At 45.0% G+C, this 25,402-nt stretch overlaps 2 protein-coding genes across 9 annotated transcripts in view; one reads left to right on the top strand and one right to left on the bottom strand.

Annotated features, from left to right (window-relative positions):
- Positions 1–25,402, top strand: part of robo3 (roundabout, axon guidance receptor, homolog 3 (Drosophila)) — a 159,090-nt gene that overhangs the window by 74,495 nt on the left and 59,193 nt on the right. For all 8 annotated transcript variants that reach the window (XM_074612058.1, XM_074612050.1, XM_074612052.1 and 5 more), the window contains exon 2: positions 14,174–14,500. In XM_074612058.1, the coding sequence (XP_074468159.1) occupies positions 14,174–14,500 (327 nt within the window). The remainder of the gene's footprint in view (positions 1–14,173; positions 14,501–25,402) is intronic.
- The window catches only part of esama (endothelial cell adhesion molecule a), a 210,537-nt gene that overhangs the window by 162,025 nt on the left and 23,110 nt on the right, over positions 1–25,402 (bottom strand). The gene's annotated exons all lie outside the window — the stretch shown is intronic.

The raw sequence follows: 25,402 nt of genomic DNA, 5'->3' as shown, positions 1-25,402 counted from the left end.
TTGAAATTTGCATTTGAATAAGTGTCACATTGTGACACCGTTATCCAGAGCTGCTCAGATTAAAGGGAACGGAAGCTTCAGATCAGTACCAGCATGGATGTGATGCAAAGTGATAAAAAGAGCTTTATACACTATGATAAGAAGAAGTGCCTGACTATCTCTGCTTTCCTTTTCATATCTGAAGGGCCCCTCGGTGTTTCAGGGGTCTGGTCTTCAGACTGTTTGGCCGGTAAGGTGACACTTGGAGTCTGTCACCATCAGTCAACACAGCGTCTCCGTCAAACGGGCCATGTGTTTGCTCTCATCGAAGTGATTGGGAGGGAGGGCTTGAAGACAGCTGTCTCGTTGTCTCATGACTGTCCCCAAACATGACCAGTAACCAGATCAAATAGTCCGAGCCAAATACCCACACTGCAATTACCGTCAGAGCGTACAACTCCGTTTCCTGGAGGGAGGGAAGTGCGGTGGGTGTGTAATGCAGCTGAAATAGCACAATTAACAAGACGTCTCATTGTTCACAGTCCTTTTCTGCGGTGACTGGCAGTTATGCGTTTTCACTTGTGGCATTTAAGACGTGCCGTCAGCCACGGTGACTTCCAGTGGAGGAGTCTGGGAGGCCTTTAATGGATTGGTCAAGGACAGTTTGACAGGAGTTATAGAGCTGTTTGCTGGGATTGAATCTGTGACAGACATTCCAGTAATAGTATGGCTCTTTACTCTTGGGATGCACATATCACATTTATCCTAAAAACAGCCAGTTAAAGTCAGCCACATTACAGAGAAGAGATGAACAGATCTCCTCTCTAAACCGTAGAGATATCTCGCCGTGAAGGTTTTTTGTTTGGCTTTGAGAAATCTGCTGAATACAATGGAGGTGAACAGCAGCATTTCTCTCCAGAAACAATGTCCCCGTTCCTCTGATAATCACCGGCTCCACCGGGGACGATCTCTTTGGTAGAGGGGCTGACAGGCAGTTCTGTGGAGTAACGCTGCCGGTAAAGATTATCATTAATCTGTCTGTTATTTTCCTCCATTTACCAATTCATTGTTTTATCTACAACATGCCACAAGGACGTGCCCATTTCCATTTTCCACAGACGAATGTGACGCCTCATATGTTTTTTCTGACCGGCAGTCCAAAACCCTAAAGTTTACCGCCGTAAATTCTCAACGTCTGAGGAGCTAGAACCTGGAAATGTTTGGCATCTTTTTGCTTGAAATATTATTTAAACGATGAGTCAAAACCTGGAGATATTAAACCAAAACTATCTGCATGTCTGTATATCACTAGAGGCCAGTGAGGAACGTATCTGTTTGATTACATATTACACTATTGTGATCTTACTGCTCAGGTCATCAGTTGGAAGCCCATAACGTGAAGTAATTACCCACATTACACAGGGCTTACCCACATCTAGTTTATTTTACAGGCACAGTTTACGCTTGTATGGCATTGTTAAGCCCCCTTCCCAGCGGACAATTAACCCTCTAACATCTGGTCTTTGTCTTCAGAGGGACAGGTTACAATCAGCATTCATTCCCGGGACAAATGACTCTGCAGTAGTTACGGGTATTTATCGGTTCCAGCTCCGAAACATGACACCCGGGCGGATGCAATAATCTTAAACCCCTTTTCTGGTGCAATGCTGTTTCAATTATTATAATTTATTTAATGTGCAAAACATACAATTAATCTGCTCTCCTCAAAGAGACTCCAGTCGGACGACGACAGTCACTTCACCTCACCGATCGTCGTCAAACACACTTCATTCAAACTGGACAGAAACAAAATAAATCTCATCAAAACCGTCTCCGTTAGTCGTTCCACTGTTCCAACAACCACCAGCTCTGGTTTGACAGTTTGAAAGAGAGACTGAATACGTATATTCTCTACTGTTTATTAACCCGGCTTCTGGTGCTGGCCGGAGCGTCCGTAACGTTGAACGTGACACAGAAGCAAAAAAAACTCACAAAGGCCAGAGCAACGGCACGGCGTACTCTCAATAGGAAGGAGTCTATCGCCTATTTTAGAGAGTTTTACTCAACAGTCTCAGACTTGTAGTTATTAACACATTGCTGATATGACTGACTTGTAATGTCCACAGGCTCCGTCCTTTCCACGCTTCCCATTCATTGTCTATGTAAGCAGCTGTTCAATGCATTCTGGTAGCGTGGCGGTGCAATTCGAGAGACGGACTGTCACGTCACCCGCTCCTCATTTACATAAAGTTGAGGTCTAGAGGCTACTTTATGCAAATCAGAGGCGTCCGACGCGACTCGCCACCTCTGGAAACTCCCGTGAAACTTTTAAACTAAATGTTGCCGATCAAAAATAAAGACGGATTCATCAACTGCACGGATTATTTCTCGTATAAAATGTTTTCAGAAACGCATTTCGGTTTCCAAACGAGCCGCCATGTCGTCCAATCAGGTGCTCTGTGTCTATAGTGGCAGCTCTTAAAGCGTCCAATGCTGGGAAGTGAGGCGATCCCTGGTGATAAAAAGCGCCCTGTGGACACGTACCAGTATAACTGGATAACGGTCATAACAGCGCAGCAAGGCAACATACAGGAGCTCAGGGTTTTGCTGTTGGCATATTGACAACATGTCTGAAGAGAAAAAAAAAAAAGGAGACAGAAAGCTTTGTAGTCATTTTTGAAAAGCAACACACACTCAGTGTACCTTCCTCCTCCCCCACCTGCCCGCCCATCTGTTCTCTACAGATCAATTAGCCGTCGATAGCTCGGCCAGCTTCGGTATGATACATTGAGTTCCTGAAAATCGTTGAAGGTTCAAGTGAATCCTAATTTACGCTCACTGAATAATAACAGGGAAAAGGCAGGGCAAGGAACTAAACGTCCCTTTTCCCTGTCATCCCAGAATCAGCAGTGTTAATCAAACGCTGGAATCCACGTTTGAAGCCTCGTTGCTTATTTCCGGCTTTCTTACACAGCTCCTGGCTCAATTTAGAAATGAGGAATAAGTAATCAAAAAGCTGGGGTTGAGCTGTATTCCGGTTTGCTTGTCATTGTGCAGCCGCTCATTATGTACACCCAGGATAATAGAATTTCACAGTCCCAAATATTCATTACACAACAGCTTGACGCCGCCTCATGATGCATTATTAACAAGCTATTTGTGCATTTGACTGGAGTAAATGAAAACAAGCCTGGTCACTTCCTCTTTCCAAATGTAACCGCAGGGCTGCAAACAAACACACAAATAGGGAACTAAAGAGGGTTGTAGGAAAGGTGTAGTGAAGAGGCATTATTTAATATCTAGCCAGCACATTCCTACCACAGAGGGCCACAATCCTCACCCGATGGAAAGGGAAGAAACTGAACAGGAACTGTATTTAGCAGTGTGTGCTGACAGGACGAGTCAGCTATTCCCTCTCCTTAAAGGTCTCGAGTGCGACCGCCTGAGGGGCCCGACACAATAACCGCCTGAGCTCCCCACCTCAGGCTGCAGACAGATGGATGGCCCCCAGCATTAGTTCCAGTGGTTTCAGGAGGCGGACCTCTCTGTTGCTGGTCATAATACTGAAATAGACCAACCGAGGGCTGCTGCCATCTGACTGTCAGTCATGAACCGTACTTGCACTTGAAAGCTAAACTGGGGGTCTGGGGGTCTTTGTTTTCTGCATTCTGGTGACTTTAGAAGAGGGAAAATTAGAGCTGCGACAATACCACTTTCAGACCGAGTACAAGTACAAGTACTTACATTTGGGTACTCATCGATACCGAGTACCGATACGAGTACTTCTCTGTGGCTAAAGACCCTCGTTAACAGCCAGCTGGAGGGTGTGAGCGCCACACGGCAGGCTGGGGAGTCCCACATACGAGGCGTAGTGCATACATCCCTAGTGAAAATAACAAAATAACAAGTGCAACAGCATTTTAATGTTAAACTTTTGATTTTACTTTTAACTTCCAGGAAAGTAAACTGACTAATTCGCTCCTCTGTTGTGAACTTGGCGTGTGATTCTCTACCAGAAACTAATACTCATGCCTTTTTTTATTTATCTGGCGAAGGATTAAAGGGACTGAAATAAACATTGACATGCAGCCTCGTCTCCAGAGAGGCGTCTTCCTCCGCTGCATCCTCTGTGCCCACAAATATGGGACACATCCACAAGGTCTTCTTTCCACACCCGACCCAGTCTCACTGGTTTAGAGGTGTTTCAGTGAATGAATCTAAGAGACGGGGACAAACATAGGATTGAAAAGAGAGGGGGCCTGTAATATTCAGATTTGGAGAATGATTAAATTAGTAGCATAAATGGCACGATGATCCTGACGATGTCGTGGTTTTGTCTTCACACAATGCTAACATCCTGACCTTTAGAGTCTTTAGTGAGCTCGTGGTTTCCATCACGTGTGACCGGCAGACAGTCGGTCAAATCTTCGTGTTCACCCAGGTTTTCTTGTCTACAGACTTTTCCGGCGTGCCGTTTGGAGCACAACAGAACTCAGAGCAAAAGGAAAGCCCGCGGGTATATAGCTACAGCTGTCAGCGCCGTGACTTTGTGGGCGGGTAGGATATATTTGTGAGAGTGTGGCACTCTGGAGCTTGGTGTTGGGGAAAGAGCCAACTGATAATGGATCATTTTCAGCAGCGGTGTATCAAGGCGATGCTGCGGCGGGGGGATTTTGACAGCCGCTGTCGATTATTTAATGGCTGGCTTTAGAGCTGACGGGGACGGCTCTTTTCGAGAAGTGACAGTTGCTGGGTACTTGTTATTTCGTGATGGCGGTGTTGATACACAGAAAGTGAGTCGGGGATAGCAGGCAGCTCCAGAGAGCCTCTTTGGCTATTTGTTCTCTGTAGCAGCAGTTTGATGATTGACGGTTATGTATGACGTCCTGAAGGGAAATGCTTATTAAGGAAATGTGACTTGGGGTGACGAGGCAATTAGAGTCCTCTACTTGTTATCTCTTAAGTGCAACTCTGTGATCGGCAGCTGGATTTGAATCCATCTCCCGTTTCTCCGCCTCATGTCTTAATTATACTTCAGAACCAACGCTCCTCCGAATCTCCTCAACAACGTGCGGAGAGTGCATTTCTCCACTTTCCTCTTTCATGGTTGTTATCACACTCATAAATAAAGGATCTTTCACTACTACATTCACTACGCAGTGTTCGTTTATGATTCATTCATATTATGGTATCATAATGCAGTCTCCTTACAGTGCCAGCCAGAATGAAAAATCACCAAATGAAACGTCATATTTAGTACAAGCACACTTTCAGATTCATCCAACTAGCACTAACCCGAGAAGGACAGAGCAGCCTGTCAGTTCATCTTTGCATGTAAACTGTTAATTAAACTTAAACTCAAACGGGTTATTTTTTTTTTTTTTACAGTACCTCAGTTGTTTGTCTTTTGAGTTCTGGCCTCAGGAAGTCCCCGTCTGGACCCTTTCCTCCCTCAGAGGGCCTTATGTGATAAATATGTGGTCAGACGGATAGGAGCAGATAGCAGTCAGCCTGTGTGTATGTGTGTGTAAGCGGTCACAGATCTAATAGGAGCTAATCTGGAACTATGCTGCTGTGGGACAGGAAACCAACTGCATTTCCCTGCAGCTGTGTTTGGCCACCCGCAACCAAACCAGTGGTGTGCCGTACTGGAGCCGCTCCAAGGTTTCCTCCCTAACATGAAGGAGAGAGAGCTCATACACTGCTGCGCCTTAATGGACTGATAATTAGTGATAAGAAATCATCAGCCCTGTTTCATACAAACTGTGATTCAAACGTTTCTTCTGTCTGCTCTCCTGTGAAGCATCTCCTCACTGCCCTCGCTCCGGCATTTTCTCCTCTACTTCCTCTTGTCTCTTCTCGCTCACATCACATAGAACACTTACAGCAAAATGGAGTGAACAGTGGGAGTCTAGTCGCCACATGCAGTTGCCGTTCTGCTGTTCATTCAAAGCCCTATCCAAAAAGAAAGAACACCCCTCGGTGGTGAAAATCGATGCTTGTTACTGGAACTCAAACTGACAACTGTTGGCAGGGTTTGTGATAACGTGAAGGTTTCTGGACTGGTTGTATTTAAGTCCTCAGGACTGCTTTTTGTTTGGAAGGCTTCTCTGAGTTGCATTCAAAGTTCTCTGAATGTTTAAATATGAGAATAGTTTAGCCGAACCGTCCCCCGCACAATCAATGTGGACATTTCATGTTTTTCAGAAGCCAAGACATGATTATTAATACCACAATGTGCTGCAGGAACTTGAGCAGAGTACATTTCAAAGTCACAGACAGTTTATTTAATGTTTATTTATTTATGCTTTATTGATGTTCTGCCGTCCCCTCAGAGTTGTTTCTGTATTTGGAACTGAATCAAAGCTTAATGGACTCCCGAGCCTCTCAGCCATGTTTTACCATGAGTAACTTTTTGTGTAAAATTGGTCCGTTGGGCTCGACTGTCTGTTCCTGTTGGACCAGAGAAGACGCCACTGTTTGCTCTCTATCTGCAGCAAGCTGCTTCCACCTTGTCAACTTGCCCAAACATCTAGCCAAAACTCATTTCAGCTGCTCCGCCAGCGCGAAGAGGCCACAGGGGCATTTCTTTTGGAGCTGCCGTGGGAGTGCCGTGGATCTTTTTCACAATTTCCTCAATCCCCTCTTCTAAAGGAAGAGCAGAAAGAAGCATTCCCTACTCATGAATGTGTTCACGGCCCCAAGAGAGACACCATGAAAACACCCAATTTCCTTTTGCAAAGTTGACCCTGCCCATTTAGATGCTTAGCATCAACACAGGCTCAATTAAGGAGGTCGTCTCTTTATGGCCGGTACTTTGTATTCTCATGCAAGTGCCTGGTTTTGTTGTCCCCACAGGGTCAAAGAGTAGGAGGCTGCAGAGAGCTCTCCAGCCTGCCTCCCTCACTGCTGCCAATTTAACTTTGAATGCACATTTGCAAATCAATTCCTGTGGCTTTGGTGGGAAATCGAGAGAAGGAGGAGGAGGAGGCAACAAAGCTGTAAAACAACAAATTCAGTAAGAGGGAATCGAGCCCGCTGAAAAGACTTGCAGATGAGGAAGAGATGGGAAAAGGAAAGCTGTTCATTTGTCTTTGATCGTCATCTTACACCCTCCCCCCCTCGGTCTCTTCTTTAATGATTATAAAGCTGTTCAGTTTTATAGCACTGGAAGTTCAGATTAAAACGACTTTTCTTAGCCATTAACAACTATGTCTTTTCTTAAGTCGAGTTGGGCGGGAGGGTGGTTATCTCGAGTGCAGTGTGAGGTTTAGCTCAGCTTAGCCTTAATTTTAGTTGGTAAGCCAGAGCATGGCTTAATCTTTCTTTTTACCATAACTCACCACAGAGAGAGATGAGGAGTGCAGGCGTTTGATATACGGCAGTATTTTCCAAGTCCTTCCCGCAGAATGAAAAGGCATCTGTTACCCTGTCTGGGTGGAGGACGTGATGGGGCTGAAGTGCCATCCATGTTTTATGTGCCTTTCCCTGCAGGGCTGCGGTGAACAGAGTAGTTTTGATCCTACGTGTGATGACACATACTCCTATGAGCCGGGGGTGCTGGCTCGGGGGTGGGGGGAGAGCATGCTGGTAGAAGTCAAACAGTTGGTTGGTAGGTGTGAGGATTTTTGTTGACCTCAAGATTGAGACATTTCTGTATCAGACAACTCAAGTCTTCACAGATTTATTGCATGAGTCAGAGCATCATCTGAGCGTTGTACCATCTGTGTTTGGGAAATGCTGCGTGTGAAATGCAGCCCGGGGAAGATGCAGGGAGGAAGTGCATATTTACATACAAAGCTGTGGAGGTGCAGAAAACGGTTTAACAGCCCGTCACCTGAAGTGAAGTAAAGTTCTGTTGAGATGAACTTTTCACAGCTCTCTGAAGATCTCTGAAGATCTACACCAGACGACGTTCTCCAACGCTTTCTTCAATTGTTTTCTTTCTTTATATTAGCCTCAGTTTTCCTTGTTGTAATGATGAACTGTTGAGGTGTCTTTCGTCGACAGCATCTCTAATCACATTGCTCATTTGACCTGTGACTTCTCAGCAGGTGGGTTACTTCTGTGATAAATAGGAGCGGAATGATTTTCATGCCAGAAGAAGCTGCGTTATCATCACGCTGTCAGTCAAAGTAACTGTTAATGCACTTCTAATCTGGTATTAAAATAGAAAAAGTCCACATTTATTTTTAACATTTCTCTATTTTAGGATTTTCAGGCATTTTAAAATTGATCTTTATCGTCACTATTATTGATATCACTTTCATTTATGTCAACAATCTGACCCCCCGCCAAGTTACTGGGTGTTGTTCCAACAGTTTTGCCTTTTAAGAGGAAGTAAATCTGCATATGGATGAAAGCCTGCTTGTGTTAGTGGTGAGTGAAGCTGGTGGGGGGTGTGGGGGTGTATCCACTGTAGATCTTTGGCAGTGGTCCTTTTTGATTCATATCAGCCTGACACACCGAGCCACTTGTTCTTGTACTAGATGAGAGAAAGTGTGTCTCAGCACTTTGCCGTGGTCTCTTCCAGAGAGGACGTTGCAGCAGGACGTCTTCTCCTCCAGAGAGGACGTTGCAGCAGGACGTCGTCCTCCCCGCGGCGGTTTCTTCCGATTTCTCTCATTTTGTTTTTGTTCACTTTTGTCTTTTGCGCACTTCTTATTTCTCTGTCACCCTCTCCGGCTTTACTCTCTCCTCCTCCCATTTCCACCCATCACTGAAAATGACTTTGAAGGTGTTTGACAGTAATTCACTCTGCGTTTGTCTCCGTGTTTGAATGTAATCTATATACAGAGTGCACCACGTTAAAGCCTGTTTGGTTTTTGCCTCTGTCAGTTTGGACACGTCAGGTAAACGCCCGGAGAGTTTGTGCTGAGTCGGGTTAATTAAAAGAACAGTGCTCTGTTTTTCTCTGCTGGATTAACCAGCCATATGATTACACTACAAGACATATTCAAGTGTTTTTATTACTGTTTCCAACAGAAGCATGGATCCATTGTCTGGGTGTCCTGTATGGAGGACTCTGACTGTGTCTCAGACACATGTATGCAGGTTTTTCCTTGAATTTGTAACCCGTCTGCCAATTTGCATTATCAAAAATTACAGTTTGCGCCTCTAAAGACTAGATACAAGAACCTTTTCACTACTATTAACCATGTTGCATCAACTGATGTTATGCACATTTTGAAGTATCAAGTATACGCTGTAGCAGAGTTTATTCGCTCCAAACCAGTTGATGGAAATGCACCTAATTTGCGACGTTTGCTAAAATGTGACAGTTGAATGGAAACGCAGCTACAGACGACAGCTATCAGATCTCCACGGGAAATCACGCATAAACCCTTCACGTGCACTGCACCTTTCTTTTGGGAATTTAAACCGTAATTCATCTTTTCTCCACGCACCATTCTTGTCAAACACAAACTCTCACAGTCTGGCCTCCTACAGCATCCCTCTGGTTTCATTAGCTCACATGGAGCTCTGAGAGTTGCTGCTCTCCTGCTGTAGTCCACCACAGCCAGGAGCTAATAGTCCTTAGAGGGTCCAGACTCTCCTATTAGACACCCTTCTCCAGACAGGCGGCCATACTCTCCAGACTCCAGCTGTCCATTTTACCCGATTTGAGTTCATCTTTTTCCAGCCTCGCCCTTATCTGTTACATACGTCTGCCCTCACTGTGTAGCTGGGGGAATACAACGCAGCTTAGAAACTCAAATATCCTTGAGTCTTGTGGCAACGCAGTCAGTCTCTATCAACATGCAGATCTTCACTCGTACTAATGTACCGCCTGCAGCTGCACAAGAGAAGCTTGTTCATTCTAGTGATATCAACGTAGATTCAGATCATTCTTGCAAAATCATCTCGGATGCAGTTACTTCTTTTTCCCTGCGTGACCTCTCAGAGTAAGGGAGCCGAGCATCTCTGTGTGTGTAGTAGCGGAGGGATGGTTTCATCATGTCTGAACTGAGCTGGTGTTCAGTGGGACATCCTCTTCATGATATTTAGCTCAGTCAACACGGTGGTCTCTTCCTCTTTAAAAGCCTGCGCTTTACATTTCCACATGGCTTGTTCCACCAGTTTGGACTGTAAAATTTATGAGTCAGCTCTTAAAGGCTCTGTCCTGCTGAGCTCTCACCAGAGACTACCCCCCCCCCCCCCCCTTCCCCATCCCCTCCTCCAAACCCTCCCGACGGGACAGACTCAGTTCAGCCGTGATACATACGCTACCTTAAAGCTATCAGACCAACGGGCTCTATAACCGCTCAGAGACCTCGAGGGAGGAGAGGCTGTTTTATTCCACAGGATGCCTTATAAAGATGATTGCTTTAATTTATTAATATAAATTGATCATATCCAAAATCTGTTACCTTGTAGCCCTGTTTTATAGAATTACAATATTAAGCTCCTTTTCCAACCTTTTGAGGAACTGGTTGCGTTTCTAAATTAAGTTCTGGGGGACATTTAACCCCCAAAAGGTCACGAAGTACAGCCTTGTATAGCCCTTTACAAGAACCAAAAGGTACCCAAAGTTCTTCACATTAACATCAATAAATAACAGGAATAAAAACATAACATATCATACAATCATAAAAAGGTAGATAAAAAGCTCAGGGAAAATGTCACAGTGCTACTACAGGAGGTATTAAAAGCCAGTCTAAATAAAAGAGTCCTGAGCTTAGATTTAAAGAGTAGTAGGTCAGTGATAGTGCGTATATATCAGGGGGGAACTTGTTCCGTAGTTTAGGAGCAGCGATCACCCCACAGTTTATACCTCCACCTCGGGACTTCTATAAAAAGTTGACCCGATGTCTGCAGAGCCCCGTTATGCTCACAGAGAGTTAGAATCTGGGACAAATAAGGTGGGGCGAGGCCGTTAATAAAATGGATTGTAAAGCGAACTGGAAGCCAACGGAGTGAGTAAAGTACAGGGGGGAGTTGGTGGTGGTAACGCGGCTTTATAGGTACAGATAACATTAGACTTCCATGGATGTTCCAATGGTGGCGTGATGGGAGAATGCCAGCTGTCTGTTAATGTACATCCATGAAGACTCATCCACCATCAACATGACCGCTTAGGCGTGTGTATCGGCCGGTATCAGCAACCTCTGTCGACTTATTCATTATTTCATTAATCATGTGTGTCAGTCATAGTTAGCTGTGGTTTTATTGCTATTATTATATTGGGCTATGCATCTTCTATAGTTGGCCTATAATACTCCACTGGAACATTTTAGGGTTAAGGTGGTGTGTTAATAGTTAAACTGCTCTCCTGTGTTATCTGTAGCCTGTAGTATAGTCGACCATCATTCAGGCTTTAGGAGCAGTGTCCCAGTCAGGATGCTCCTACATATTAAACACACACACATTCTGAATATCAACAGTGAATAAAAGACACTAGTAGATTTATATGGCAAGGTGCTTCATTGAAATGTTATAGATGAATTTTACTGTACAGCTATACATGTATATGTATATGAATATGTGTAGATTTATATAAAAGCACATCAGTGGTGATGAGGTATCCATACTCACTGTGATAGTTTTGGAATGGTTATTAGAAAAGCAAAGTTGGTGAATCCATGGTGCAGTATGTCAGACACAAACCCAGCAGCAGTTTGATTCTAACTAGAAGCAACTTCAAAGCCTCAATACCATTTCCTCCTTTTCAGAGCTTTCTATTCCTCCGTCTTTGTGAATGTAATTGAATTGAGAGCAGAGCCATCAGACGGTACTTCTATATTCCCATCAGCAACAAGAACTTTAGCTGAGTTCTTAATCCCCTAAAACCTTCCGGAGGATTTGTCACTTTGAGGACAGGAATTTTGACTGCTTCTCTTATCGGGTGTTATCAGGAGAGTCTGAACCTTTGAACTGCTTCTCATCCGTGCACCTGTGGGAAGAACCGTTTCAACCCTCTTTCTCATGTTGGACCTGATTACACTGTTTCCTGGTCTATAGCTGTGCTGCAGGCACGTTCTCAGCTATCTTTCCTTTGGAGAGGAAGAACACAGGAAACCAGTTCCTATCTTGATCACCTTGGAGGTTTGAGATTTACCCAAACTGCAACAGGCTCCTGATCAGCTGTACTCCACACTGAACTCGTCCAACTATGGACCTCTCTTTGTGCAGAGGGGTAGTCGTGGTTGGACAGCCCTGAACTGTTGCAGCAAAGTTGGAAGCACCTAATTGGCTAAAAGTCTTTGTGTCCTGTAGCATTAAGAAGACCCTTCACTGGAACTAAGACCATTACCCCTCCTCCAAACTGTACCGTAGGCTCTATGCAGTCCGGTAGGTAGCGTTCTACTGGACTCCGCCAAACGCGATCCGTCCATCAGACTGCCGTGATTCATCGCTCCATAGAACACGTTTCCACTGCGCCAGAGTCCAGGTGTGGCGTGTTTTACACCACTCCGGCCGACGCTTGGCATTGCGCATGGTGAATGTGTGGTTGCTCAGCCACGGAAACCCATTTCATGAAGCTCCCGATGCACAGTTTGTGTGCTGATGTTGCTTCCAGAGGCAGTTTGGAGCTCTGCAGTGAGTGATGCGACAGATGATTGGTGACTTTTACAAGCTTCGGCACTCGTTGGCTCCGCTCCGTGAGTTTGCGTGGTCTACCGCTGCATGGCAGAGCTGCTGTTGCTGTTCCACTTCACAATGATAGCACTTACAGTTGACCTAGGCAGATCTAAGGCAGAAACTAAGTGACTTGTGGCATCTTATGACAGCACCACATTTAAGTCACTGAGCTCTTTAGGACCCATTCTGATTTCTAAATGTTTGTCTGTGGAGATTACATGAGGGGGTGTCCACTGACTTTTGGCCACATAATTCATGTTTAAACATGAACTAAGTAATGAGTTATTCCACAAGATCAGCATCATTGGAGTGAACTTCTTAACTTCTGTGTGATGCAGAAGCTACAAAACTCCTAAACGCTGAACAAAGCAATTCATGTTTTTTTGTCTTCCAATTATGTGCACAACCTTGACCGCCAATCTCCTGCTGGGATGTTCTAAAAAACATACATTTGCGTAATATGCTGCTGCATGGCATGGCTAAAGCATGCAACACCGTGACAGTGAAAACCGGTTTCAGTTTAAAAACAGCATTGAAATCCCCTGGAACAAAAACCTGAAAGAACCTGGCATGATGCACCTCCTGTTGTCTTTCTTTCATATATGCTCTCCAGGGAGAAATTTCACTTGTGCCTCATGGTGCTTGAGGTTGTGTCACTGTTTTTCATACATAATTGTACCGCCAACATGCTGTCATTCAAATTGGAGGAGGAAAAGGAAAGATAGGGGGGGAGAAAAGCAATTTCAAAGCTTGCAAAAAAACCTGTGGGAATTACCTTGCCTCCGTCTCCGTCTCCGTCTCCGTCTGCTTCTGTCTCTGTCTTCATTCATTCCTTTCAATCAGACTTTCAAAAGAAACCTGCAGACTGCAAAACACTGACCGGGAAGGCAATACATTTATATTGATAATTAATATACAGACACTTGCACCATGCAGAGCTTTGCAGATAATTCTATTCAATAGAAAACTTCCTTTTAAATGTCTTGAGTTGGTTTTATATTTACGGCTGAATATATCAGTAGTCCAGTCAACCTGTGAGCTCTTGATGAGCACAGTTCTACCATGTTTCCTTCTCTCCTGCTTCCCCTCCACTGCCGGGGAATTTGGCTCTGGTTCGATAGATGCAGAATTTAGAGCATGTAATTTCACACGTCCTCTTGATTTATATTTTGAATGTAACTGTTGAGTAATTACATTACATGCTCGCTTCACACAGCCGTGTTGTCTGTGATAAAATTGTGTTTCCTGCAGCTCGAGAGGTTTGGAGAGGGATGTGCTGCTCGCTGGCCAGAATGTAAAAAAAGACTTTTATGTTGTGTTTATTATCCTCCTTACTCTACTAGCCCAACATCACTCTTTACATCCGCCATCTGTGATCAATCTAAAGGTACAATGTTGTGCTCTTTAAATACCCTTAACAACTCTCAATAACACCCATTGTTATCGCCGTTCTCTTCAATCTGTTGTCTAATGTGTCGGCTTTAAAACACCAAATCACCAGTTCAACGCTCATATTCTAAAATCATATTAGCACCATCATAATAGAAAATGCATCACAAAATGGACTCAATATTAACCCTTCCTCTTCCCTCCGTTGTCGTGTTATCTCCAGGATCCCGACCCAGGTTGGAGGATGCGCCTCCCCGAATCATAGAACACCCGTCCGATCTGATCGTGTCCAAGGGCGAGCCGGCCACCCTCAACTGTAAGGCAGAGGGACGGCCGACTCCGATGGTGGAATGGTACAAAGACGGTGAGCGCGTCGAGACGGATCGAGAGGACCCTCGATCCCACCGGATGCTCTTACCCAGCGGCTCCCTCTTCTTCCTGCGAATCGTACACGGGAGGCGAAGCAAACCCGACGAAGGCGTCTACGTGTGCGTGGCGCGCAACTACCTGGGCGAGGCAGTCAGTCGCAATGCATCGCTGGAGGTGGCAAGTAAGTCTTTCAGTTTTTGCTGAGGTGTTTGGTATCTCTGTGAGGACCAGTTGAGTTTTTAGACCTTCAGAGTGACGACGTTTTTGGAAAGTGGGGACGTTTTGGCCGGTCCTCCCTTCTTCAAAGGCCTGTTTGAGGGTTCAGACTTGGTTTTAAGGTTGAGGTTAGAATTAGGTTGAGGTTAGAATTAGGTTTAGGTTAGGGTTAAGGTTGGGGTCAGGCATTTAGTTGTGATGGTGAAGGTGAGGGTAAGGTGTGATGGTGAAGGTGAGGGTAAGGGGCTGGGGAATGCATTATGTCACAGGATGTGTGTGTGTCGGTGCGAATGAACCAAAAGACAGAAATCTATCGGAGGAGACAGACACAGATTAACTCAGATGATCTGTCTCTTTTCATGTAGGTGGCGTGAAATACACATGACGTGTTTTAGAGGAAATGTATAGCTGGAGAGAACATCACACACACAGTAACAGAGGGAACAGGTCTGTGTACAGGCAGGACAAGATAGCTGTGATAGCCCAGTGTTTGTGCACATATCAGGTGTCAAACATCATGTCCTGCATTATGTGGTAGAACCAAATGAAATCCCAGATAGAGGTAATAGTGTTAGCTGCACTATAAAAGCAGAGGAGCGTGTACAGGCAGCTTCAAAGGACTCTCTGCTCTCTTATCATCACCGTCACTCGGCTGAGTTAACTCAAGACGCCACCCCTGACCTTGGTGTCAGATCTCCTGGCAGCTTGCACCCCGAGACCCCCTCCACCGACACCCCTCCCAACCCCAACCCCCATCCTCCTCTCCGGCCTCCGACATCACATCCTATCTTCTCCCGCTCCAGAGAGCCTGGCCTCTGCCGTGTTGCGACCAGGCCTGTTAATGTAGATGGATGACAGCTAGCTCCTGCAAAGAGATAACAGTTGTCGCCACTGGACAGGAAAGCTAAAAAAGCCTTTCTTGCAGGGTGTGGGGGGGAGGTGAAGGTGAAGGCCGCTGTTGGTTGGCAGCTTCTCTCCAGCAGATGTTAGTTCTTTAAAATACAACAAAATCTTGTCAGGTGGGTTTCAAACAGACACCTGGAGATTTTTTTCTCTCTCCATAACAAGGCTACTCGTGATCAGTGTCACTTTAATGAAATGCAGATCGGGCCAATTAGCTCTAACCTTCGTTACCTTTAGTGTTCGGATATCACGGTAAAGTAGAACTTTGTTTTGACAGCAGCAGACATTTCCCCAAGTCTTACCTTGACACAAGATAATGTGACTCAAATCAGGTGCTGCAGAATGACTTTGAGGGGCGTGAAAAAAAATCGATTCACCTATGTATCGCGATTTTTATTTTAACGATCTTGAAATAGAATCGATAAATTTGCTTTATTTGAGTCTACGCAGAGGTAATCCATGGATGGATAAAGAGAACGGAGCTGACGGGAGGGCTAGAGACCACCTTGGAGAAGTTAGAGGAAGTAGACACACGTACGGTTTTCAAAATAAGGTGTTAACAAAGGGAACTGTATATACAAAATACATATATGGAAATAAGATTGATGGATTATATTCACCAGAAGTATAAAACATTACATGTGTCTTATAAATTAAAAAGGAAACCCCACTAATCTGTGAGGGAAATGTCTTTATTCTTTGATTTTTTGGGTTGCTGGATAATGAATAATTTCCGATAATGACTGATGTATTTGACTTCAGGACGTCTCTGACTACATACATGCTGAAAATCAAACATTCTTACTGTATTAATTTAGATATTTTCCAAAGTAAAAGTCCCTAGAAGTGTATGACACACAAAATGAACTTTTGCCTCTGTTATCCTTGCTTATCTTCTAATTTAGACATGAATGAGTCTCAGCAGCTCGCTGTTAGTAGCTTCTGCAGAAAGAAGATTTAAACATTTCCTGTAACCCCTTCACTCCAGCCTCTAATATCATCTGAAACCATCTCAGGAATTTTCTCATGGCACTAACACAAACCAGCTGAAAGTGGTAAAGGAAACTATTCCCAGTAAAAAAAGGGTGAAACTCTAGCCTCCTGTCAAACACCTTACGGCCGGGCGTCATATTTTCCTGGTAGGCTCCAGCCCCTAACTTAATCATCAGGCTGAATTTCCCCTGACTGCCTGCACAGAAAAACAGCCCATGAATCATCCTCTATTCTCTATAAACAGCCGAGGTCTGGGCAGTGTGTCCGTCACCTTTCCTAAAAGCAACATGAAGGATTACCTTTCAGCTCGCTCTGTTTCGGTATCGGCATCGGGAGCTGCAGGGTATTTGTGATATAAGCCGTATACGTGGAAACCGAGCAGGTAGAAGAGGCGGAGGCGTTGTGACTCACTTGTCACAAAGGAGCAGAGCAGTGACCGATGCTAGAAGGTTCTCACTCCCCATGAATGACGTGTTTCTGTGCACGGTGGGCCAACAAAGAGGATGTGAAACCAGGCTGGGTTTGGTGTGTATTCTGAGCTTCTTGGTGTCTTTCAGTCTGCAAGGCCACACAGCTGCTCAAGCTTTCTGTTGTGCTGCGGTCCTTCAGAAAGTGACATTCAGACAAATGCACAGGGACACTACTCGGCACAAAGCAGTTGTTATAGTGGTATAGAGAACAAACTGTGTGTTTTACTTCTTGAGCATGCGTCCGCCTGCACAACCACGCAAACCCACAAACCCTTTTTGGAGCACTCCCTCCAGAGACGGACAGAGAGGTTATATAGAACAAACAGTGGCCAGTGCCAAAGCCAAGGCAGTGCCAGCTCCTGCCAGCTCCCCTCCGCATGGCACCAATGGGGGCCGGAGATAAGGCCACGGGCACATAAGCCGGCCTGGAGCTGCCAGGGGGCTCAGCGTGGCACCAGAGGAGGCACAAGATGGCACTTTGTGGCACGGTGTCACTTTACTCCCCAGCCTGTGACTTGGATTCACTGGGGGCGACTCAGAGGGAGCTGCGTTGTGTGTTGGTGTGTATATTTGGTATCGGGGTGGGAGCCAACACAGTGGGAAGGGTGGAAGGTTCAGGAGGTTTAACCCCTCACAGGCCATCTGTTGCAGCTGAGAGGCAGGCAGGGTGATGAAGACCACTGAGCTGCAGTATGGATGAACTGGCAGAATGTTGCTGACAAATATATAAGAACATAAGTGTATGTACCAAAGAGGCTAAAGACTAAAGATCTTTTTGAAGTCGAGCTTTTACTGCAGCTTGTCTAGACATTTGCTAATGAAGAACTGAAGCAGCAAGCCAAACAAATGTAACACTGGTCACTCCATCGTCTTTATAGTCTGAAAGTGCACAAAGTTATGGATTTCAGCTTTAAAGTCCGATCCGCCACCCACAATCTGTCTTTTGAAGATCAAACACCCCGTTCAGGCTTTAAAAAGGTGGCTTTAAATGTCTGTAGATTCCTCACTGACGGAGAACATCTGCTGTAGTCAGCTTGAATTCAGTCCGTCACGCTGTAGTTCAGAAGTGAGGAAAAAAATATCCAAAACAAATATTTCATACAACAACTTACAACACCTCCCACCTGGCGTCAGCGTGTGGACACAGCTTCTGTCCCTCGTCATGAATGGAGTGTTGGCCGGTGGGAAATTTGGACCTGTTGGTGGTGCTGGATGAAAAACTTCGGGTTCATCCTCTGGGCAATATGTTTAATAGCTGCTGAGACAGTCTAGACCAGGGGGCTGCAAACTTTACTAACAAAAGAAATCTGTCTGGAGACGCAAAACATGTGAGCATTGTGATGAAGGTAACACCGTTTATAGTCTAAGTATATAGTATATAAGTCCAATGCAGTGAGGGCCAAAGTGCAAATGTACGACAGAGTATTAGGGTCGCATTGAGGGAAAAATAATCTCGAGAATTAAGTCATAACTTTACGAGAAAAAAAGAAAATAACACGTAAAATTACTACTTTATAATATTATGACTTTATTCTCGAAATCTCAGATTCATTTTCTTTCCTCAATGTGGCCCTAATACTCCGTCAGCCACTGGAGAGGAGCTAAAGAGGAGCATGTGGCTCCGGAGCCGCAGGTTGCTGACTCCTGGTTTAGACCAACATGTTAGAATGACGAACATCACTGTTGCTTCGCCACTAGTGAGACTTTAAATAGTCTAATTCTCAACGAAAGACACGTCCCTTTAACAATATGTTAAAGGGACGTTAAACATTAAAAGGAGAAAAACAAATGTGATATTAAATCACTCTATTTCCTCATTCACAACATCTCTAACTCAGAGGCAGGAAAAGGGTATTTAATATAGGCTCGATACACCTACACAGAGTCTCAGCTACTCATGATTAACCGTTGTGTAATAGTGAAACTCTACTCCGGTTACCGGAGAGGTTGGAGGGAGATGTACGTTTCTAAAATGGTACGTTTCTACTTAAACCCATGGAGCTAACATTAGTGGAGTATGTTAGCACGTCATTAACTAAGCAGACAGTATAAACAGAAGTACGACACATCCGTGGTGTCTGCAGCTGTCTGCAGCTGTACGCATCTGGTTGGCTTTATAGGACAGATGATTAACATTAATATACATTACATTCATTCAGAATGCTGAGCAGGTTTCATACATTTACACGAAGTAGGTTCAGACCATATTTCCTTTCCAAGCTTTTATACTGACAATTAGGCCCTCAATAAGTCATTAGTGAAGGTTCTGCTCAGTTACATCACGAACAGTTTCCACTTACTATTAATGACATGTTTGATGCATGAGTCTTTTCAAGCTTCAGCAGGTGGAGCTTCACCTCAGATATGATGTATAGTTGGCAGGTTGCAGGAGTTTAAACAAACATTGTTGAAGATGAAGAGCCATAAATAATGTGTCACAAATGTAGGATCAAAAGGAAAAACACACTTGAGTTCCCTAAATGCATATTATGTGCTGTAAGTGTAGCAGTCATCACAGCAGTACGCCTTAAACATCCTTTTCAGAGAGTGCATTTGATTATCTTGTGTTAAGAACAGATCCCGGACCACTTTTACTGAACACTTCCTGGCTGTGTGTTTTGTGGCGCGCTCCGATCCGATGTCACGCATTAAAAGAGATTCTTTGATCCTGAAAATGCAGACTACAAAGTTGTGTGCCAGGAGCAGAGGCCAATTCATGTCGGATGCATAAAAGTCAGTCGAGCACAATAGGCCTAACGGGCCAGACACCCCTGGGTGGGGATTTGACATTCAGAGTGACTCGCCCTGAGCTCCCGGCGGCTCTGTCTTTGAGTGTTTTATATGTCTGACGGTTTTATTATGCCTGCTACGTCTCTACCGCCTGGCTTTATGGCTCATGAATATTCACGCTAACACGGGAGGAGAAGAGGTAACGGGGGGCGGAGTCAAATGCATTTCAAATAAAGCTACCCCCCCGCCCCGAGGCCAACCCCCATCCCCTGTTTTCAAAGGTTGTTTGGAGGTCAAGCCTTCAAGGTTCAACATGGCAGCTGCCTTGTGGAATTTAGGGAATAAACAGGTGAAGATGTGAAACTCCTGTCTTCCTCAGCCTTCATGTGAATTAGTTCTTGTGTGTGTGTGTGTGTGTGTGTGTGCACGTGTGTGTGCACGTGTGAGAAGGAGACAGAAAGAGAAAGGAGGATCCAAGTGGTGACAGTACCATTCAGCTGTTTCTCCCACACTGGTGTCTAGGATTACTACGGGTGAGAAAGTTGGCCAGAATACGGTTTCAAAGACTTAAAGGATACACACACACACACACACACACACACACACACACAGACACACAGACACACGCACCTGTCATACTGAGACCCCCGTGCAGAAAAATGGATTTCAGGGTTTATGGATTTGGAAATGGGGAAAGGATTTGGTGGGGGTGGTGGTGTTAGGAAAGAGTTGCCGTAGAGAGAGAAGTGTAGGTTGGGTGGCTCTGATGAAAGAGATAAAGTCAACCCCCCCCCTCCCCAGCCGTCCCTCCGCTGTCGGTGTCCTCTCCTGGAGCTGCCCTCTGCTCCCGTTATTAACCCCGGTGGTCTGGAGCCATATGGGTTGTGATTGGAGCTCTGTGGTGCATGCTGTCATACACCGTGGAGCGCAGTCACACTGATCTGTACATCTACACAGACCGTACAGCGAAGTGAGCACTGACCTGCTCTCAGTTTGTGTAGACGTGTTTACCAGCATTACCAATCACTGGTGTATGCGTAAGGTCTAGGGATGTTAATAATGAACCGTTTAACAGCTAACCGACGTTAAGAACTTTAACCGATTAACGCTATCGGTTAAAGCGGTTAAAGGAAATGTTAATAATTAATTAAAAAGCTGAGAGAAACTCAGAGGAGCGGCTCGTCTCTTTAAGGAGAAAAGCTGGTTCACTTTAAGAGGCAGAGCCGGAGTTGCAAGATACAGGAAGTCGGCTCCGGTCTCACCGGCTCGCTTGAGCGGAGCGGAGGAGTTGTAGTTTTGTAGCATTTATTCACCGACAAATAAACTGTACACACACTGCAACACCTACGTTCACAGCTAGAACGCCACCGACAAACCTACACTCCCCGCCAACACACACACACACGGTCTGTCGGAAACTCGCTAAAGTTACGCTGCAATGACAGAGCGGCGGCGAGCACGAAGCTACCAGCAGAGCTACAGCTGCTAACGTAGCACAAATACACACACTGTTTGTCGGATAATTGCTATCGTTAAAAGAGGGAAGACACACAGCTGACAACCTGCTAAACTAAACTAAATGTGCGGTGGAGACTTTACTGGGAAAGTGGCTGCATGTCCGCAACACTACACGCAACTCAGACACTGCAGCTGGTACATCGCTGCATGCGAGGCACGAATCTTGTCGGTTAGCATCCCTAGGGCCAAGTGTGTAGGACAACTACGGGGGCCGACGTCCCTCTCTAGAGCTGTTGTCAGAGTAGCGTAGGTCATTTGGAGAAGAGCAGCGTCAGTGTGTACGTGGGAAGTGAGTGGTGAAGCTAGAGAGAGAGAAAGCGGCAGTGAATGTGTGAGAACATTGAGCTGGTGGGGCGGTAGACGGAGTTAGTTCAGCTCTGAGAACATCAGGGAATGTTCAGTTTGTGCAGAAATAACTGCTGCAGCTCCCCGAGGCCAACAGAGGTTTCCCGGGTCTTGTTATCCGGCGGTTAACCCCGGAGCGAGTAACGTTATCGACTCCGGCCCGAGCAGGAAACGTTAACACAGTGGTTTGTCCCTTCTGGGCTACTGTAGAAACATAGAGGACCCGCTTCCTACGTAGATATAAATGGCTCATTCTGAGGTAGATTCTCAGTTCCAGGTGATTATACACTAAAGAAAACATACTTATTGATATTATAATCCATTTCTGCCGATAGATCCGCCCGAATGTTACACACTGTTCCTTTAAAACGTCTTGTGGAAGGAAAATGTCCTGAGATAATGTAATGAATAATCTTTAAACCTGTTGTGAATGGGCTGTGTTTATCTGTTTGTCTTCTGACCTGTTACGGTCGAGCTGCTTTTGAGAGTCTGTCAGTTAAATGTTGAAAGAAAGAAAGAGAGGCTATCGACCTGCAGCCGCAGCACACAGTTTAATCTCAAATCTTCATCAGCACACAAGTATCTTGTAATTGTTCTATTATCAATCGATGGTAGATGGCATCTCTGAGTAATCCTCCTGTTAACTTTATTAATTCTGACAGGTAAGGAAAGCTGGTTAGATATTCATTATTGTTCCTCCCTTCATACAGTCCTTAGACAACATAAGAATACAAAATATCATTGCTGCTAACACCATGACAGGATGATTAAACAATCCATATTTCTAGATTGGAGTCAGTGAGTGGTGGATGAGCACACATCCCACTGGTACGAGTTTCAGGTGCATCCACAGGAGCATGACAATGTTTCCCTCCTGCTGTCTGAAGCACTTTGTCCATTCAGACCTCATCTGTCAAGACTGTCAAGTCTTATTTTCCAATTACCTCCTTTACCTACTCACCTGCTTTATACCAGCTGAGACATTCTGTGGACATCAGGATATGTGCATCCTCATGCTTCATCATATCCACGTCCTTCCCCTCAAGCGTAGATTTGTATTGTTTTGTTTTGAGTCTTGCCAAAAATTCAGTCAGTGTAACTGAAATAAATCTGTGATACTGGACAGAGCAGGTCAGGATTCCTCAATGTTTGTCTTGTAAGGGAATCAGGGATGAATGAATTATGGATATAAACAAGTTTACAATGATTAATGGCAAATACGAACAGCTTTTATTAGAAAATAATAAAATGTACCTCGCGGACCGTCTGCTCACAGACTTACAAGCAGGGTCTGAAATTAACTTTCTTCACTTCCTGCCACTGTGGCAAACAAGTATTTTTTTTGTCTGCCACCTTTGAAAGCGCTGCGCTAAATTAAGGAATACAATTTTAATTAATTACAGTGTTCGAATTACACCGTGTCTCAGGGGAGCCCTAGTTTTTGAGCATGGGAGGGTACTGTACACAGTACTGTACTGTACTTTGTAACTGTCATCTATAGTGGTTATTTGCATAAAAACACACAATTCAAATGATTATGATTATTTAAATATTTGCTTTGATTAAAAAACATCTTGGTAAGTTTTTATGAAGGTCATAATCCCCTCCCTGTTATTTATTTTATATTGATGTGAAAACATCTCCTTCAAACAACTGGATTTATTCATGTTTACGAGATCACATTTGAACGCATCATGATAACGTTGTAATTTACCTTTGCCAAATGGTCATTTTGCTGAGCAGACAGTGAACGCCTCATAATAATAACTCAATGGCACCTCCGTTAACGTTAGTATCTCCGTTATTTATCCAGTCAGGACTGTGCTGCTAACAGCTGCTAACAGCTAACGTTGCTAACTCTCCTCCTGCTGATTTCAACACAGGTTTGTTGTTCGCAGTGTCGCTTTATCAGGTAAAATATGGTGCGTCCCCTCAGGTTTAGTAGCACCACGCTGTTGAGCACTTTTTTCCTCTCCGCCGTGTCTCCGTTCCCATCAAACTGAAACACGATGCAGCGTAACTGTGGGAAAGCATCAATAAGAGGATTCGATGGTCACGGAGGCATGAGATGCCAAGAAAGCGGATAACTACGGTTCTCTATTCCATCACTAGCGTTTTCCCTGCCTGCCAAAGTGACAGATGTCCTGATGACCTCATCTGTCAAGACTGTCAAGTCTTATTTTCCAATTACCTCCTTTACCTACTCACCTGCTTTATACCAGCTGAGACATTCTGTGGACATCAGGATATGTGCATCCTCATGCTTCATCATATCCACGTCCTTCCCCTCAAGCGTAGATTTGTATTGTTTTGTTTTGAGTCTTGCCAAAAATTCAGTCAGTGTAACTGAAATAAATCTGTGATACTGGACAGAGCAGGTCAGGATTCCTCAATGTTTGTCTTGTAAGGGAATCAGGGATGAATGAATTATGGATATAAACAAGTTTACAATGATTAATGGCAAATACGAACAGCTTTTATTAGAAAATAATAAAATGTACCTCGCGGACCGTCTGCTCTCCGGCTGGATACATGAGGCTAATGTACGTAGATATCATGACGGGGAAAGGAAAGTCATTTTCTCTGAATGAAAAGACGACGGGGGAAAGCTCCTGTGGGTGAAGCCGCCCTCGTCGAGTGGATTGATAACGCCTGAAACTCTCCTCTGCACCGCAGCACCGGCAGCTCATGCAGACCGGTGTCTGCCACCGCTACCGGGTGAAAGAGCGAGGAGTCCAGTGCGCCGTTCGTCTGCATGCACGCCATGGATGCGTGCTCGCGCTGCGGAGAGCAGAGCTGGCAAGCTGGCGCATGTCTGGAGAGTGAACCGGAGTAACGTTTAACATTTCTTTACTAATCAAAGAGCTAAAAAACACTTTCATACAACGTTTGTTGTCCTTGAATACAAGGTGCAAATCCTCAGTATCCATACAATCGATCTTATATCGATACACGTCTCCCATGAAGAACAACTTGCCGAGTACCTATCGATTTAGTTGGATCGTGGGAATATAAATCGATACATCGACGTAGTAGATGAATCGTTACCCCCATATAGTAACACCGTCACCGTCACCATCACCTCTCATACTCAACTCTTCAGTTTGCTTAATGATAATAAGCTCTTGTGTGTGTGTGTTTGTGTTTGTGTGCGTGTGCGTGTGCGTGTGTGAGCTCTGAGGTGTGTTCATGCGTCACTAATGGGATTGCAGGTCCCGGCCTTGCGGAGGACAGAGCCGGTGGCCATTCTGGTCTTAAAAGAAGGGATCAGATGGCCGGAGTGAGGCCACGGGCCTCTGGCTTAACCCCCTCTGTATGATCCGGCTGTCTGCCGGTCATTGAGCCAGACCCAGCAGCCAAACCCCCCCCCCCCAGAGGATAGCCATGAATTAATTAGACCATACTAAAGGCGAGTGTGACAGTGACCAGTGTGTGTGTGTGTGTGTGTGTCATAAAGGGTCAGTAGGACAAAGCAGAAGGATGAGGGGTTGGGGTGGGTGGTGTTGGAGGGGGGGTGGCGTTGACAACAGGTGGTGTGAGGAAGAGCTATAACCTCCCCCCCCCTCTTTAATGACAGCGTAGCACAGAGGCCACAGGGGCTGTGGAGAACAATAAAGGCCCCTTGCTCTGACCGTTGTGTCCAATCACACGCCATTATCTCTCTGAGCTGCTGATCTCTGGCGCTGCGCTGCCAGACTCACCGGTCCATCTCTGCTAAATGACCGTCCTCATCGCTTGTTTCCTCGGGCCCCCGTGTACATCTATACACTCATACAAATACGTAGCTACGTACAGGGGGTGTACACATAGTATGGATGCATCATGAATATCCACATTAAGCCTTAATGTATTCATGAATATGTTATGTATTTTGGTAAGTTTTGTTGCTGAATTATCTTGATTAAAAA

The sequence above is a fragment of the Sebastes fasciatus genome, chromosome 16 (assembly GCF_043250625.1).
Source record: "Sebastes fasciatus isolate fSebFas1 chromosome 16, fSebFas1.pri, whole genome shotgun sequence".
Taxonomy (NCBI): Eukaryota; Metazoa; Chordata; class Actinopteri; order Perciformes; family Sebastidae; genus Sebastes; species Sebastes fasciatus.
Note: the sequence above shows the minus strand (reverse complement) of the source record. Positions and strands in the feature narration are given on the sequence as shown.